This window comes from Pocillopora damicornis, chromosome 6, assembly GCF_964200805.1.
Source record: "Pocillopora damicornis chromosome 6, jaPocDami1.2, whole genome shotgun sequence".
In the NCBI taxonomy this organism is placed as follows: domain Eukaryota; kingdom Metazoa; phylum Cnidaria; class Anthozoa; order Scleractinia; family Pocilloporidae; genus Pocillopora; species Pocillopora damicornis.
Genome location: NC_142675.1, coordinates 15954083 through 15969873, shown reverse-complemented (window position 1 = coordinate 15969873; position 15791 = coordinate 15954083). Strand labels below are relative to the sequence as shown.

General features: G+C 38.1%; 3 protein-coding genes across 6 annotated transcripts; 1 reads left to right on the top strand and 2 right to left on the bottom strand.

Moving 5' to 3' along the window:
- Positions 1-507: 507 nt before the first annotated feature.
- LOC113668777 (uncharacterized) lies at positions 508-10684 on the bottom strand. Of its 4 annotated transcripts, none has more exons than XM_089209333.1 (11): positions 10355-10684; positions 9007-9381; positions 8014-8229; positions 6766-7286; positions 6043-6165; positions 5354-5443; positions 4606-4980; positions 4124-4304; positions 3558-3722; positions 1703-2370; positions 508-1017 (listed from the first exon to the last, which is right to left on the bottom strand). In XM_089209333.1, the coding sequence occupies exons 1-11, from the start codon at positions 10440-10442 to the stop codon at positions 607-609; spliced, it is 3213 nt and encodes a 1070-aa protein (XP_089065459.1). In that variant the 5' UTR covers positions 10443-10684; the 3' UTR covers positions 508-606. The 4 variants fall into 4 exon arrangements, with proteins under 4 accessions (XP_089065459.1, XP_089065456.1, XP_089065458.1 ...); XM_089209330.1 differs by having other exon boundaries at positions 6766-7289; positions 9007-9387; positions 10355-10682; XM_089209332.1 differs by having other exon boundaries at positions 6766-7289; positions 10355-10675.
- Positions 10587-13126, top strand: LOC113668809 (transcriptional adapter 3-A). Its single transcript, XM_027184766.2, has one exon. The coding sequence runs from the start codon at positions 10823-10825 to the stop codon at positions 12170-12172; it is 1350 nt and encodes a 449-aa protein (XP_027040567.2). The 5' UTR covers positions 10587-10822; the 3' UTR covers positions 12173-13126.
- A 247-nt stretch (positions 13127-13373) lies between these two features.
- Positions 13374-15780, bottom strand: LOC113668810 (profilin-2). The gene is made up of 2 exons (XM_027184767.2): positions 15537-15780; positions 13374-14579 (listed from the first exon to the last, which is right to left on the bottom strand). Exons 1-2 carry the CDS (start codon positions 15645-15647, stop codon positions 14304-14306), a joined length of 387 nt encoding a protein of 128 aa, XP_027040568.2. The 5' UTR covers positions 15648-15780; the 3' UTR covers positions 13374-14303.
- Between the last annotated feature and the right edge of the window lie 11 nt (positions 15781-15791).

Genomic DNA, 15791 nt, shown 5'->3' with positions numbered 1-15791 from the left:
AAGATTAGTGTCTACCGTTATACCGCCTTAACAGTATAACAAAGAGCTATTTAAAATAGTTTGAGCGCACTTCCTGGTTGGTCAGATGAGGACACACCAGGGGTCAAATAAGTTCGACTTGTTGCAGCGATCGCAAAGACAAGAGTTTTTGTCGATGTGACTTTCGCCTAATGATTCTCTAACTCAGTCTTAATTTGACGTATCACCTGAATGAATAATAGAATGACCTAGTGAATGTGTAACTTGAATCAATAAGCCGAATCGTATTAGTAAGCTTTCAGGTTTAAGCCAGTGGGACTGAGGATGCAGTGAAAGATCTGTTGAAGTGAGGATAACCGTTTTGCACCCGCCCAAAAGTACCTCGGTGATATCGCAGTTCACTATGATCCCCTCGAAAAGCAATGCCAAACAATTTGTTCCAGCACTGAAAATTCTCTCTTGTGACAAAAAATTTTCTTCAGAAACTGTGTTAAAATAAGTTATTTCTACTCAAATAACCACGTATTATATATTGGAATTCTGTACATTTATTTATTTAGTATCAAAATTTATTTGCATTAGTTTAATTAGGTGCTGCTTTTCTTTCACATTTTCCTCCTTTCTTTATCAACGCAGATCTTGTAAGTTAATTGTACTTTCTGGGTAAGTATCACCGTTGCCTTCATCTTGTTCTGACGAGCTGTGGTTGTCCAAATAAGGGGACAGGTCCCCTTTTCCAAGACTTCTTCTTTCATCAGCTACATCTGTGAGAGAAGAAATGGGTACTAGAGAAATATCCGAGGACACATCGTGTGCTGTTACATGACCTGTGGTATCATTGCCGTCAACATCCATGTGTTCTGTACCAGACATATGAACCATAGTTACCGCCGCCGGGTCAGTTATTAACCCCTGGGGTAAATTGATCTGCAGCGACTCCTTAGGGAGTCGTACTGTGGAAACACCCTCCGGGGATCGTTGGATTTGGGCCACCAATACCTCAGCTTCATTCTCGGTGTCTGAAGACTTGACTTCATCCTAAAGAAAGAAACCAAGCGATGAGGAATACATTGTTCTATCATCGGATGTCCGTATTGACTTCTAACCGAAAGGAAAACATTCTGAGTTCCGCCATGGAAAATTCCATTCTACGAATGGACAGCTATCTGCTTCGGCAGATAACTCAGACCTCGGTTTTTATAATTTACGATATCCTGCGCAACCTCATCCTATGATTGCTTATTGTATTCTCAATGAGAATGAAAAATAAATAAATAACAAAAGTAAAATAAATAAAAACAAAATTGAACACAATTGAGAGTGGTTGATATTAGTACCTGGGTGTTACAAAATTCTTCTGTCCAAAATTCCTCGAAGCGTTCCGCACGTTTATTCGAGAATAGAAATCCGGAAGCCTTTCGAGCTACATCAATCATACTCAGAAATAGAGCAAGTTTTCAACTAAGCGTCGAAAGGGATTTGGAATTGCATTGGTTTTGCTTTACTTTTCCCTGTGATTGGTCCACAAAATACGTGAATCCCGACTTTATCATTGGCGTTTTCCCGCGCTTCAAGAAATTTACATGTTTTCACTTCAAGCTCGAACTTGGCTCTGGTTATATAATTTTTTGTTCTGACTGGCCGTTGTGATCACTTTGGTTCTGGTTTTACGACACTCAATCGAAAAGTGCTTTATAAAGAACGGCGAGAAAAGATAACTAACCTGAAATATAACAGCAGGTGGGGCAAACTGGTCCTCCGGGTGCACATCTCTGAAATCAAGACTTCGCGATCTTTTACTAGAGGCACTAGCATGTGAAGTTTTTGTGGTAGTTCCTGATCCTTCCTGACCTGCCTCACTCGTTATATGACTCATCATGCTGGTTATACACAAGTCAAACCCGCCAGTGAGCTTGTTTCCTTCCAAAACTGTTCCTCCAATCATTTCAGCTCTTGCTTGGACAGGATGATGAGAAATAGAGTCTTGATCATCATTTGTGCTTCTTCCCACAAACTCAGACACATCTATCTTGGAGGTGCTCTCTAAACCCTCAGTAACAAACTGCTCTTGTTGAACGGGTACTTGGATTCCTGAAATTGTTTTTATCTCTCCGTCATCTGCATGCTTCTTCTCAGTTTCCAGGACTACTTCGGTGGTAGGTGAGACGAGTGGGTGCCCTGAGGAAGTAACCAGGGCACACAGGGCGCTCGATGGTAAATGGACACCTACAGATGAAAGTCTCGTGGCATCCTCTAAGCTAAAATTACTTGAATGAAAAGCACCGATTGTAGTATACAAGACTTCTGGTTCGGTTTCACTCGAAATGCTCCCACAGCTAACTGCACTGAGATCAGCTGCCAAAGCACCCTGAGACGAGTCTGTGAAATCAACTGCAAGGTAATAGCAACATACAAGTTTAAGAAGGAGGAAAATCCATTCAAAGGAGACCACACAGATGGCGTAGCAGATAGGAAACTAGTTCTACGGATCTGTTTTCCCTCGTTTCCAGAGAAGGGAAGATAAAAAACAACTGAGAAGAGAAAAAGAGAGCTGAAGAAAAGTTAAGTGAATAGTGATTGTTAACCTAGATAAGTTCACTTTGCAGAAAAAAAAGGTTTTGGGTGCCTGCTATCTGGCATTTTGGAAAAGTCTTACAGATACTTCCGTAACTATGTGAAAATCGCATTAAATTTCAAACTCACGATAATACTTTTAAAAGACAAACTGTTTCGGCATGACTAATGCCACAATAACCTGACGATGGCACGAGTCATACCAAAATACATCTTTAAAAAGTATTATCATGAGTTTGAAATCAATTTGATTTTATTTGCGAATAATCATTACTGTTTAAGTTAGTTCCAAGAAGAACGCTGTATCACCTTTTTCCAAAAGATAACCTGACTGTGGGAAGTGAAATATTGCGTTATGCTTCCTTCAAAGGATGTATAACATGCATGTCGTTTAAATTTGCGTAATTTTCCCACAATTTATATATCACATTGTTCCATACCCTCGAGACTTTCTACCTATCAAGTTTTTTTCGAGTGCTACTTTAAAAACCCTTGCTTCCAGCTGGAGCAAAACGTATCGTGAAGCGATGAAATGACGCGCGTGATTACAGGTATAAATGATGTAAGTTTAGCCCATTATATCTCTTAAACATGCACGGTGATCTATCTTTTTATTGTATTTTTCGAAACAGACATTGTTAGGTAACATTTAAGGAAAGTTTAAAAAAAACTGTTCGATAATTTTTTTTCTGAGGAATCACCTTAAGGAATATTCATGATAGAGAAATTGCTGAAGTTGGAAATATACTCATCTGTCTAAGAGTATCATATTTTGATTTTTTAAGTTTGTCACTTGTTTTTTTTTTTCTACCCACCCGTTGTCATCTTTGTACCTAGTTGGTTCATTATCTCCTCTTTCGTGTTTGTATTCAAATAAAATAATATTTAGAAGTCGAAGATGTTTTAAGCTGAGGCTTTCCGTTAAAAAGATCCCAACCTGCGTGTAATTCTTCCCAGTTTGCGAACGGCCATTTTTACGTTACCAAGAAAGCTCATCACCCTACCTCTTAGTGCCTTGTTTCCATGCCGTTTCTGGTGCGCTCTTAAGTTAGCAGCCGTTGTGTATGTCTTACTGCAGCCTTCTGTGTTACATTTGAACGGCTTTTGGCCAGTGTGTTTACAAATATGCACATTCAGGCTGCTGCTAGCTGTGAAGGCCTTGCTGCATCCTTTAAACGGAAAAAAAAATTAAAATAAAGAGATAAATATGAAATGAACGTTAAGGTGAATGTCAGTTGAACACAGCGTGTACTCATTGTGGATCAGACATGATATTTGTTGAACAACAATACCAATGCCAACAAGATAATCAAGATAATGACAAGATAATCTGGTTTATCGAACGAGTTGATAATGCAACTTGGCCACCGTAAAGAGTTTCTAAAATTGATTCTTTTAGCGTTTGCCCTTTACCATATAAGATTCCATACAAAGCGGGATATCCATGGTAAAATTATATACGCTGAGACACACTGTCTCAAGACCTCGCCTAGGGATGCGGCTTAAAGTCAGAGTGCCATTTCTTGGCCTATCTCTATCCCTCTTAATAATTCATTGAAACGTTCCCTACCATCAAACGGGCAAATGTAAGGTTTTTCTCCTGTATGAACAAGCTTGTGAGTCTTCAGATGACTTGATCTTGTGAAAGATTTACCACATCCTTCATAATTGCACACAAAAGGTCTCTCCCCAGTATGTTTGCGCATATGTCTCTTGAGTTTGTAGGCACTTGTGAATGACCAGCCACAACCCTTTAGAGATAAAGGTATAAATTAAAAAAAAATTGTGTTGGATATCTAGTGTGGGTGTGGTCCACTAACAGTCAGTGCATTGGGATCAAACGTGGCTCAAAATTATCTAGAACTGTGGAGAAAAAGAAAAGTACTGGGCCCAGTTGTATCAAGGACAGAAAACGCTATGTGTCCAATAGATAAATTGCTATCCACCAGATAAGACATAGCAAAGCGTAATGCTCTACCCAATGGATAGAGATTTATCCAGTAGATATTATTATCCAACCTTCGAACAACAAGAGCTGGAGGTAAACTGTACCTGAACTTCACAAGGAAAGGGTCTCTCTCCTGTGTGTGACCTCAAGTGTAACTTTAACTTGGATGCTTTAGTAAATCTTTTCTCGCATCCCTCTACAGGACATCCATGAGATTTTTCGCCTGTGTGAATTCTCATGTGTGAGGTCAAAGCACTAAAAGCAGCGAACATCTTGCCACATGATTCCACCTCACACCTGTAAGGTTTGTATTCGGCGGCATGTTTCCTTTCATGTACTTTTAACTTATGCTCCGTTTGAAACGTCTTTTCACATCCTTCAAAACCACACATGAATGTGTCTGTCCTGCAGTGCGCCCTCATATGTGTTTTTAAGTTGTAAGCAGTGGTAAAGCATTTTCCACATCCTTCATGAGTACACTGTAACAGAGAAACAAAAATTATGCCAAGTTATGAGAAATATTATGAACAGATTTATGGCAAGCTACCGCAGTAGGTGACTTGAGTGAGAGAGGCAATGATACAGGTCAGCTGCTGTCATGATGTTAATGAACCTGTACTGGTAATTGCTACAGGGATGCAGTCAATAAACCTGTACTGGTAGTTGCTACAGGGATGCAGCTGTCTGCTTTGTAATTGAAACAAGACTGCTGTTTCTTTGTTAGGAAATTTTCTAGTCCAGCAACATTTCGTGTCTGTTAGTGTGAAACATTTTAGGGTTATCTGATGAAATAATTACAAGTTTTCAAACATTTCAAAAACTATCATTGAATAACGACAAAAAAAGTCTTACCAGGAAAGGTTTTTCTCCAGTATGGCCCCTGGCATGCCTTTTTAATTTGTATGCTGTGGTAAATGCCCACTCACATCCTTCATGAGGACACTAAAATGGCAAAATTAACAAATAAATTAAAACTACAAATGATATTCAATGTAGCATGTGCATGTATGTGTATGCACTTTCATTGCTAGTACAATTCATTTAAAAAATAGCAATTCACGTTAGTGTGGAATAAGTCAAGTGTGGAATAAAGAGATTGGAGTCTGACATGAGATTCAAGCCAATTTGTATCTGAAATAAGGCATGTATCTACCTGATGGTGTATTTGTTTGAGTCTAGATTAAAAGGCTCTGACTTGACCCTAACTAGGCTAGGATCATTTGGATTGTGTGCTGGTCTAATGTCCTATCTTAACCCTTTCACTCTTAAGATCTCATAAGTAATTCTCCTTACTGTCTCCATACAAATCTCATGTTTTTACTTTGGAGAATTTGCTATTGGATCATCTTACAATCCTCTAATTGGTTTTTGTTTTACTCTCATCAACTGTCTGCTTGATATAATATTGAAATTGTACGGAGAAATTCTGTCTTGGTCACTCACATGTGAGTTCAAGTGTTAGAGAGTTATGTACCAAGCAGCACCCTAGTACTCATAAGCAAGCTGGACCAGAAACTAAAACAGACTAATGCTTATTGTACCTTGTAAGGCCTCTCCCCTGTATGTGACAGCATATGCAGCTTCAGTTTGTAAGCTTTGGCACAGACTTTATTACAGCCAGGATGAGGACAAAGGTGCCCCTTCCCATCAACACACTCATCCTCCTATTGACAACAAAGAGAAAAAAAAAACTGATAAGTATTCAAATTCTTCTGATGGGTATAACCTTCTTACTCCCATTGTCTGAACATCAATTTTCTCCCCTGTCTGCTATGGATTTCTGTTTTGGTCTTCCACTAGTAATGACAGTTAATAAAAATTATTCTGTCAACCACATGACACCTTACATGCTTTGTAGAAAAAAAAAACATGGAAAAAATCCCATTGCAAGTGTTGTATGCAATAGTGCAGGTGGCACTGTAAACAACCACACAGCCCTAAGTTCAGACCTGCAAGTTGCAAAATACATAAAAAAAAGGGAGAAAGAGAAAGAATGGCAGTCATATGATAAAAGTTTATAGACTGAGTTAGGTCAGGCTTAACAGGAGAATATTTTGTGCTTGTCATGACATACAGACTGAGTGCAGCAAGGTCTATATTAAATACTTTCAATTTCCCTTTCAGTTCCCCACTTAGTCATTACAAGTAAATCTTATCAACAGGGGATCTACATCAAATCCTTAAAAGTGGCTCAGAAAGATGTAGTGTGAGTTAATTGTTTAATAAAGGAGTGGCTTTTACACAGAGGAGTTTCACTTTCAAACCTGATTGTCCTGGGCAATTTCATTCACATCAATACATGTATTAGCATCATGTGACATGTTTATCTGAATTGCTTGGTTTGCTGTGACTCCAGGCACAAGCATTCCACTCAGCAGAACCTGCTGCTGTTCTGTCAGAATGACATTCCTACCAAAGTCTGCTGATGATGTCAACACATCAAGTGCAGAGTTCCCATCTGCCTGGTTAAGCATTGCAGAACTGGTCGTAACAACTTGATAATGGGTTTCACTATCTTCAGCATCACCTTCTGTTAGGATTGCAGGCACATGTGTTGAAAAGGTACCAACATCAGTGGTGAGGATTGCATTGTTCACTAGAGATATAGTAGAGTTATGTCCTGGGTAAACTTGAATTGTGATCTCCCTCAGGTTATTTTTATTTTGTTCTTGCAGTAAGGTAGCATTCTGTAAGGGAACTTCAGAGGTTGGTTGATCTTGGTTTTCATGTTGTGCTTCCTTTAAGGAAATATCATGGGATTCTTTGCCTATATCAGAGTTCTGCACTGCTATGAAAAAAAAAAGGAAAAACCCTATGGTCAGTTTATGATTATGCATAAATTTACAGATTGTAACTGTACCATCCTAACCTAGCAAGGCCTCCTATTCCACTGATTTATTTCATCACAAAAATGATGCTCTGTGGTAAGGTATCAGGAGGGAACTTGACACAACTCAAACAGAGGGTACCGGTCTCCTATATGGCAGCCCAGAGAGCAGAAACCAATCTTCACCCCACCGTTAAAATCAAGTCATTTGCAGAAAGGGGCAAGTGTGAGCTGTTGCAAACTACAAAATTAACGATGCAATTTCACAATGGCTGTGGAACTTTAAGAGATGGGGTATTAACAGTAATATGTGGATTTGCTCCTCTTGGAAAGATGTCAGGCAGTGTGTTAAGTTCCCTAAACAGTCATCAATTTCTTGCACCCACTCATACTCCTGGGTGGAGAGATGCACCTTGAGAGTGAAAAAAGTATCTTGCACAAGAACACAACACATTGACCATAGGAAAATATTCAACCCAGATCTTTTCAATAAATATCCTTTATGAGCCAGATGTTGACACACCAAAATTCTGCTGATCAGAACTGGCTTGAGAGCATCTCCACCCCTTTGATTAACAATTAAAACAAGAAGGACTATGCAGATATATGAATGATTTTTTTCAAGTAGCTGAAATTGGATTCAGTGAGAACAAACATAAACAAATTTAAAAAGCTGTTTGCCTACATGTATTTAATGAAGAAGATGCCTCTTCAGCATCAAGTTGTTGATTATCACTCTGTAATGCTGTTGATGAGCACTGAACAAGATCAGACTCAGTGTTAGGTGAACCTAATGGATCCAATGCTAGAGGAACAACTCTGTCATCAACACTGATCAGGTTATAATCTGACTTGATTCTGTCATGGTGAAGCTGTCCTTCTTCCAAGTGATTTACTCCACCTACATGAAGGAGAATCAAACTGTTGTATAAATCAAAAAAACTTTAGGAATAAACCTTGAGAACTAAGAACATGATTTTTAGAGGTGAGAGAGAGATTGATTATATGAAAATGGATTGTCAATAATATTTCATACAATCAAATATTTTTTCAGTGATGCATGGAGATCATTGAAACTACCCAATGAAAACATTAGAGCATGGCATGTGCACCTAACTACTTCTAATCACAGGTTTAAAACTTCTAATTGAAAAGTCAGCTTGTACTACCTGTATACTTCCCACTGAATGATTCATTCATCAACCAAATAATGGAATAGTAAAATTACTGAGGACATTTTTGACTAAGTTTGATTGTAATTTTCCAGTCTTCTTTTACTATTGACTTGATAATATGCCATCATCTTAGAAATAATATTTCAGTGCACATGGATTTCTCATCCCTCTTTCCTGTTTGTTATACATATCAATACTCAATAACAAAATTAACCATTTAACTCCCTGAAGTGATTAACATAAAACTTCTCCCAATAGTATCCATACATTCTTCAGTAGACAGGTAATGAGATTATTCAAACTTATCTGGTAGAAGCTGCTATCTAGATCAAGCACTGAGTTCTCATAACTAATTTACAAGGAAATGTGTAGCAGTTAGTGGGAAGAATTAACAATCAGATCTTGGTAGTTAAAGGGTTTAGTGTAACATCTATTATTCACAAATTCAAAAAGAATTTATATTATAACATGTAAACAAAAAAACAACAACAACAACAAAACACCTTCATTAGGAAAGGAATTAATATCTTTGTCTCCAATTTCCCCATACACAGAGGGTTGGAATGTGATCTCCATTTCCTCCTCAGAGTTCACAGTGTTCCCATGGGGAAAGTGAGATGACAGTTGTTCTTCCATGTTACTGTCCACCATAAAACAATCTTGTACTGAGTGCACCTGATCCCTCTCACAGGACTCTGTAGACACATCGGACAGATATTTCTCATATTTATTGTCTCTTGAGCCAGTATCTGTTGTTGCAACAGAAAGCTCATTTTGAAGAATATTCGCAGATGATGATTCAATCTGGCTTAGACCATGAGATGAATGGTTCTTGTTATCTCTTTCACTCACTTCCTTGTCTTTCAGAAGTTCAGAATCTGTATCTAATATCAGGCAGATATATAAAAAAAAATTAAAGAAATTTTTTTGCTGCTGATATGAAATATCATTTTACACAATATTCTGCAATTTGAGATAAAGGGAAGTCATTTTAGGACAATGAATTCATTTTTAAAGGGAAAAGAATAACTTGATCAGTTTATCGCAACCCAACAAGCCTTGTGACTTGCATATAGTTGTAAGATCTTATCTTAATTTCCACAACAAGATATACTATGAGTAGTCTCTCCTTTCGACACAGTCCCTCACTCAAGTACAAAAAGATCAGTTAAAAAGAAGTTGACGTAAGCATGCTGCAGGCAGCTCAGGGAGTGAAAGCTTCCCTCAGGGCACTGGCATCAATTTTTTTCCAATTTTTTTGTTTTGGACTTGTACAATGGACTTCACTGAAAAGAGAGGGGTGTGCTCATAGTCTTACAATAAGAAGCAACTACAGATATCTTCCTAACTTGCTTGGGTAGGATGTTAGTCTAAAGAGAGGAAACGGGGTATTGGATAAATTGTAGATCGGGATGTAACAGATTTTTGGCCAGTGTAATTTCTCAGGCAAATTCTTTTAATTTAAGCAACGTCAAATGGCTCTGTGTCTCTGTTACATGACAAAATAAAATGAAATGCTGTGCGTATAATTTTTCTCTAAAAGAGACCGTCTATAAATAGCTATTTGACCCCTGTTCGTCAACATGGCGTCTCATGAACTGAAATTCATTCAAATTAGCAATCTATGTTATTATTACTGAAGACATGGTTGATTTTGATCATCGAATTCGTTCTAATAAATGTTTTCTTAAAATCATGTCTTGTTCTGTGGCGAAAGAGGACTCCAAGCGTTACATGATGAGACAGCTAGACAATGACATTGCAGTTTAGTGAAAAAGCACACTTAAACCCCTTCTAGCTAAAAAATATTAAACAAAAAGGTCCTCCAACAAGACGATATAGTATTCGTACCACTCGAATTCCGTGCTGGATCATCATTAGCCCCTGTACTCATGTCTGGGAGCCCCTTGGAAGGTGCTAGCCCCTGCGAATCCATCATGGCGTCCCCGCTTCATCAACAAGAGAGATGGTGGTTAACCGATTGACTTCATCCCCTGGGGGTGGCAGTGGGGAGAATTTGATTCAGAAGTTTTTTTTTTTATCAGTAATATCAGAGCTGCATACCAGGCGCTTATTTAGCTCAAGAGATAGTTGAAAAATGTAGAAAATGGCTTCAGTCCAGAATAAGTTTTGTCCATTTGGTTTGAAACCGATTCTCACGTGTCCAAAAGCGTTCAACGCGGAAAAATTGGTTCCCAGGAATACATCGATCTAAATGCACGAAGCGATAGAGCGGTTACTAAGCATAGCTTCATTGTATTTATTATTGCTTGAGGCAAGTTTCCAACAATTGTTGATGGTTTTCCGTAAGATATAGCCATGTCTAACGTTTTAGATGATGGGAAAGGTGACACAGATCCCTGCCCTCTTCAGTACTGTGATTTTAAAATGGTCGACCACAAAAGCATGTGCCCATTCTATACGTCTTTGTTGACACGCTCGGCGGATCAAGGATTAAACCCGGAAGACCTTCACTTGCTTCAAAGTGACCTAGAAACACTTCTAGCCGGTGCCAATCGGCGAATTAGGCAGATAGACTCCGAAACTAAATTATTGATTGATTGGGCTGAGAAAAAAGATAAAAAGAGTGTGCGACAACGCGAGTTGGAGATTCTTAATTCCTTAGGCTCTTTGAAAAGAAGTCGACCCGCAACAGAGGAAAAAGGAGCAAAGAAACAGAAATTGGAAGAGTCAAGAAGCACCAGTCCAGGAGCCCAGTTGGTGGGGAGACCAAAAAGTAAACATTCGGCTTCTTCTGAAGGTAGTCAGGAAGATGAAACATTTCCCCCAAGTGTGAAAACAAAGACAGATACTCCCAACCGCTTCTGGGCTGCTGTTGAACCGTATTGTGCTGATATCACAGTTGAAGATCAGAAATTTCTTGAAGAATCCTTGAAAATTCCAGATGATGAACAAGAATATTATAAAGTCCCACCCCTAGGAAGACACTATGGAGAGAAATGGGCTCAAGAGGACCTGCTTGAAGAGCAAGAAGAAGGTTCAAGGATCCATGATAAAAAATTGCGTGGTACTTTAACAAACGCTACCAGTGAAAACACAAATAAAGTAATTGGTGAAAAATCTTTGTTGAAAAAGGCAGACACCACTGGACTTCATGAGGAAGATTTGTGTCCATTTGGCTCTCTGACACAAAGATTAGTATCAGCTTTGATTGAAGAAAACATTATAGCACCAATTCCTGAGCAAAACTCAGGATCTGGAAGTTCTGATAGTGCAATGACAAGAAGTGGTAACAACCCCCCTCGCACGCCTAGTAAGGCACCCCATGTACCTCATACCCGAACTTTAGAGGCACGCGTTAGAGAAGAGCTAGTTTTTCAAGGGTTGCTAGATGCAGAAGATCAGGCAGATGAAGAGGTGGATGATGAGGTCTTGGCTGAGCTTAAACGCCATCAGAATGAACTGCGTGTCTTGATTGCAAAGAACAGACAACAGAAATCAGAGCTTTCAAAATTAACACAGGAGGAAATGAGAAGACAGGAGCTTAAGCACAGAGCACAGGTTGCAGATGCTGAAGTAATGGAATGGTTCAGAAAAATGATGGCATATAAACAGAAAAGAAAGTCACCAACCAAAAAGGAGAAGGAGGCAGCATGGAAGGCCCTAAGAGAAAGGGAGGCAATCCTTAGAGTGCTTGGCAACTCATAAGCCTAACATTTGGAAAAGTTTTCTCTTAACTATGGAGGGAGTTCTCTTTTTCCTACTTTGCAAGTAGTATAAGTATTGACCCAGTCATTAAACCTGTTAAATACATGTCTTAAGATCGAGAAAATTAGACACTTTAAAGTAGAATAAAGGGGGTAGGTTTCTCAAAAAACCGTGGTGCTGTGTCAGTGGGAGAGTTTAACAGGGTAATTTAGTATTATCAACTGAGTTGACAATGTACATTAGCCACTGTAAAGAGTTACAAAGCTGACATTTCGACCATTAGCCCTTCTCTCAAACAATGCTTGAAACCTTCAGCTTTGTAACTCTTTACAGTGGCTTGAGTAGAATGTTTACAGTTAAGTTTTAATCCACATGAACGCACTTTTGTTCAAAAGCAAATACTTTTTGCTGTTATTGGCCTATCATCCACACTAAGATGCCCAAAACACTGATGAAAATAGACCCTTTCTAAACAGTTTCAAGCATTTGATTGTATTGAAATGCATCACTCTCTCTCTTCTGTGAAATAGTGAACATGAGGGATTTTGAAAACAGTGACAAAAGATTTGTCACAATGTTGTTTCAATTAGCTTTTTTGGGTGTTGAAGTGATGATGATAGGTAACAGCACATCAAAGCTAATTGTTCCGAAATGAATAAGCAAGAGTGAGGACATGTGAAAGCAACCAAAAAAAAGTGCTTGTAGGGGAAAACTATTTAGCTTGGTCTCAGAGACTAAAATGGATTCTTTAAAAAGCAGATCAGTATATTTGGGACCTAAAATTGAGTGGCACAAAGTGATCTCTCATGAAGGACACTCATGAACATTTAACCTGATGTGCAGTGGTAGTTAAATCACTCCTTGGGTTTTTATCAATAGATCTAGGGTGATTTCAACTTCTGTATATTTGCACACAAGAGCATACTTTACTTTCTAAAACACTAAGATCATTAACCCTTTGTATACCAAGGGGGGTGGTATTTATTTGTCCCCGTTCAAAACGTCCAAATCACAAAAAGCCTCAAAATTCGCCCAAAAACAAGCTCGATGGAAGAAATCCTCGAAAAAACTAATTAACGACTTTATGTAATTTACATTGAAATGTAGTATTAGTTTCCAGCCCCTCAAAGTGCTCTTTTCAGGCCGCCCGAATGGGGTCTGTATTTAAGTGGCCATATATGGCCACTTGGTACGCAAAGGGTTAAGAAAAAAAAAATATATATTTCCTTTATTGAACATTTTTGATTCATGTGAATTTATGTGTAAGGAGTTATGTCTTGCATCTTAGGTATCAAAATTTAATTTTTAAAGGATACCTAAATGCACCCATACACTATTTAATTTGAGCCTCTCATCACTGAAATACAGAGAATTTCTTGTCTCCTATAACAAATAGGCTGTTTTCCTTGTATTTTAAAGGGTTTAAAAAAAATCAAATCCAAAACATGTATCTTTTTGCACACACTTCATTGCTACAATTCCAATATATTTTGTCTGTTTGTAGCTCAAAGGCCAATCCCTTCTCAGAAAAGCAAGTTTTGAGTATTCCTGTCAAATAACTTTTTTTATTTAGCATGTCCTTTCTACCTGAGTGTGTAACCCACTGAAGATGACCCATTTCAAAAAGAGGAAGTTGTTTTTTTCCCTCCCTATTCCTCAACTCCTCCATTAGCTTTGGAGTCTTGTTAGAGCCCTGAATGTCTGCAAGTTTGTTTTGCTTTAATTGAATTACAGTAGAAAACTATTTTTCAATTATTTACCTAACTTTCTTATGTGATTGTTTTATTCAATCCTGAAAATAGTTTGATCATATCTCCAGCACAAGCTTGTATTTCAGCTCCATGCACACCTTTATATGAATTACTTGCTAAAGCTCTCTGTTTTTCACAATGCCAATATTTGTTATCACCTCAATGATGGATTTTACCCTTTCACTCCCTAAGTATTTCAGTAATTCTTCTAAGTGAATGCCTTACAGTTCTAATGATGGTAGTTCAAAGAATATTGTATTAGATCAACTAGCAACCCCTCATTGTCAATTTTCTCTACTCTCATCATTTATCTCTGATGTTTTATTGATATAATTGTAAGGAGAAATTTGGTCACTCATGGGAGTTTAAGGGTTAACATCTTAGTATCCAATAGCAATGAAGTAATTTGCTAGTTTCTCCATCACAGCACTGCAACACCCTGCTTGCATTCCATCTGTGTATCCACCAATCAACAGGCACTTGTTAGTCTTTACTGCAACAACTCCCTCATTGCCTTTACGACAATAAATTGCATGTCCAGGATCTGATCTCACAAAAATATACCTTGTTCTATTCACTGCGATTCCTTTGGAAAAGAAAGGAGAAGGATCTTTGGTAATTCCACTGATCAATGCTTGAGCCTCACTTGGTAAAACCTGTGTAACAAAATAGAAACAACCAGAAAATTTTTTAATCATCTGTAGACCAGAGCATGTGATTCAATATTAAATTTAGTTGTACTTCCAACTAGTTTCATTGGAAAGTCATAACTTATAAAATGCTTAACCCCTTAAAACTTTTTAGTTCCCATGACTGACCAAGACCAAATTTCTCCTCACAATATCGGTACAATATCAAGCAGAAAAGTGGTGAGAATGAAAAGAAAAAAATCAAGTAGGGGATGATTGATCAGATAAAAAATTCTCTGAACTAAAATCACAATGATTTTACTGGGACTGAAAGGGTTAAGCAATAAGTAGAATCCATTTGCACTATTGGATTTCCATTTTCTATCATGATCACAACAGAGACGTTTGATCTATCCTGTAAAGTGACTGTTATCTTGTAAAAAAAAAAAAAAAAAAGGAAGACGGAACGATTATTAAAATTATCGCACACACTCATCTCTCTACCAAATCCCCGGTGGTTTATTGAAGTTCTGCGCCAGGTGTATTGGACAAAACTTCTGTTTGTCAGTTCATATACTAGACAGTAAGTCTCGAACATGCAAACGCCTTAGGGCAAAAAACGTTCAAAATGAAAACATCCTGTGACTGATATATACAACTTATGAAGCACAAATGTTGGACTACTCTGGAATTTTTAAAACGTCTTTGCCCAAAACATTGCTCGTAAACAGATTAATTAAAAGGCTTTAAGTCTATTCAATTATCAACTGACGGATAAGATGCGAAAGCCAGGTGGTATGCAACTTAAGTGATTCAAGAGTTTGTACACGATACGTAAAAAACATTTCCAACGTGCTCTCGACTAGAGATAAAAAACCAAACATTAAAGTCACGCTTCATGTGAAACTAAGGTGCATACGATTGTTTACCTGAGAAACAAAGCCACGAAGCAAATTTATAAAAAACAATTCAACAAACACTGACCACAAATCCAGCGCTCGAAGCGTAGCGTTTCCCATCCAAACCATGTATAGCTGCTCTGGCAACCTGGCTCGTACCCAACAGACTTTCATCGACGAAATTTTGCCAGCTCATTCGATCAGAGTTGTAGTTGTACAAACTTCTTTGTCGTTTTAGTATTCATCAAATGGTATTCTGGTCATATGCAAATTTAGGCTTACGGTGTTCAATTTTTACGCGTCACCGTCACGCAAAATAGCGCGATTGCGTGACCAAAGT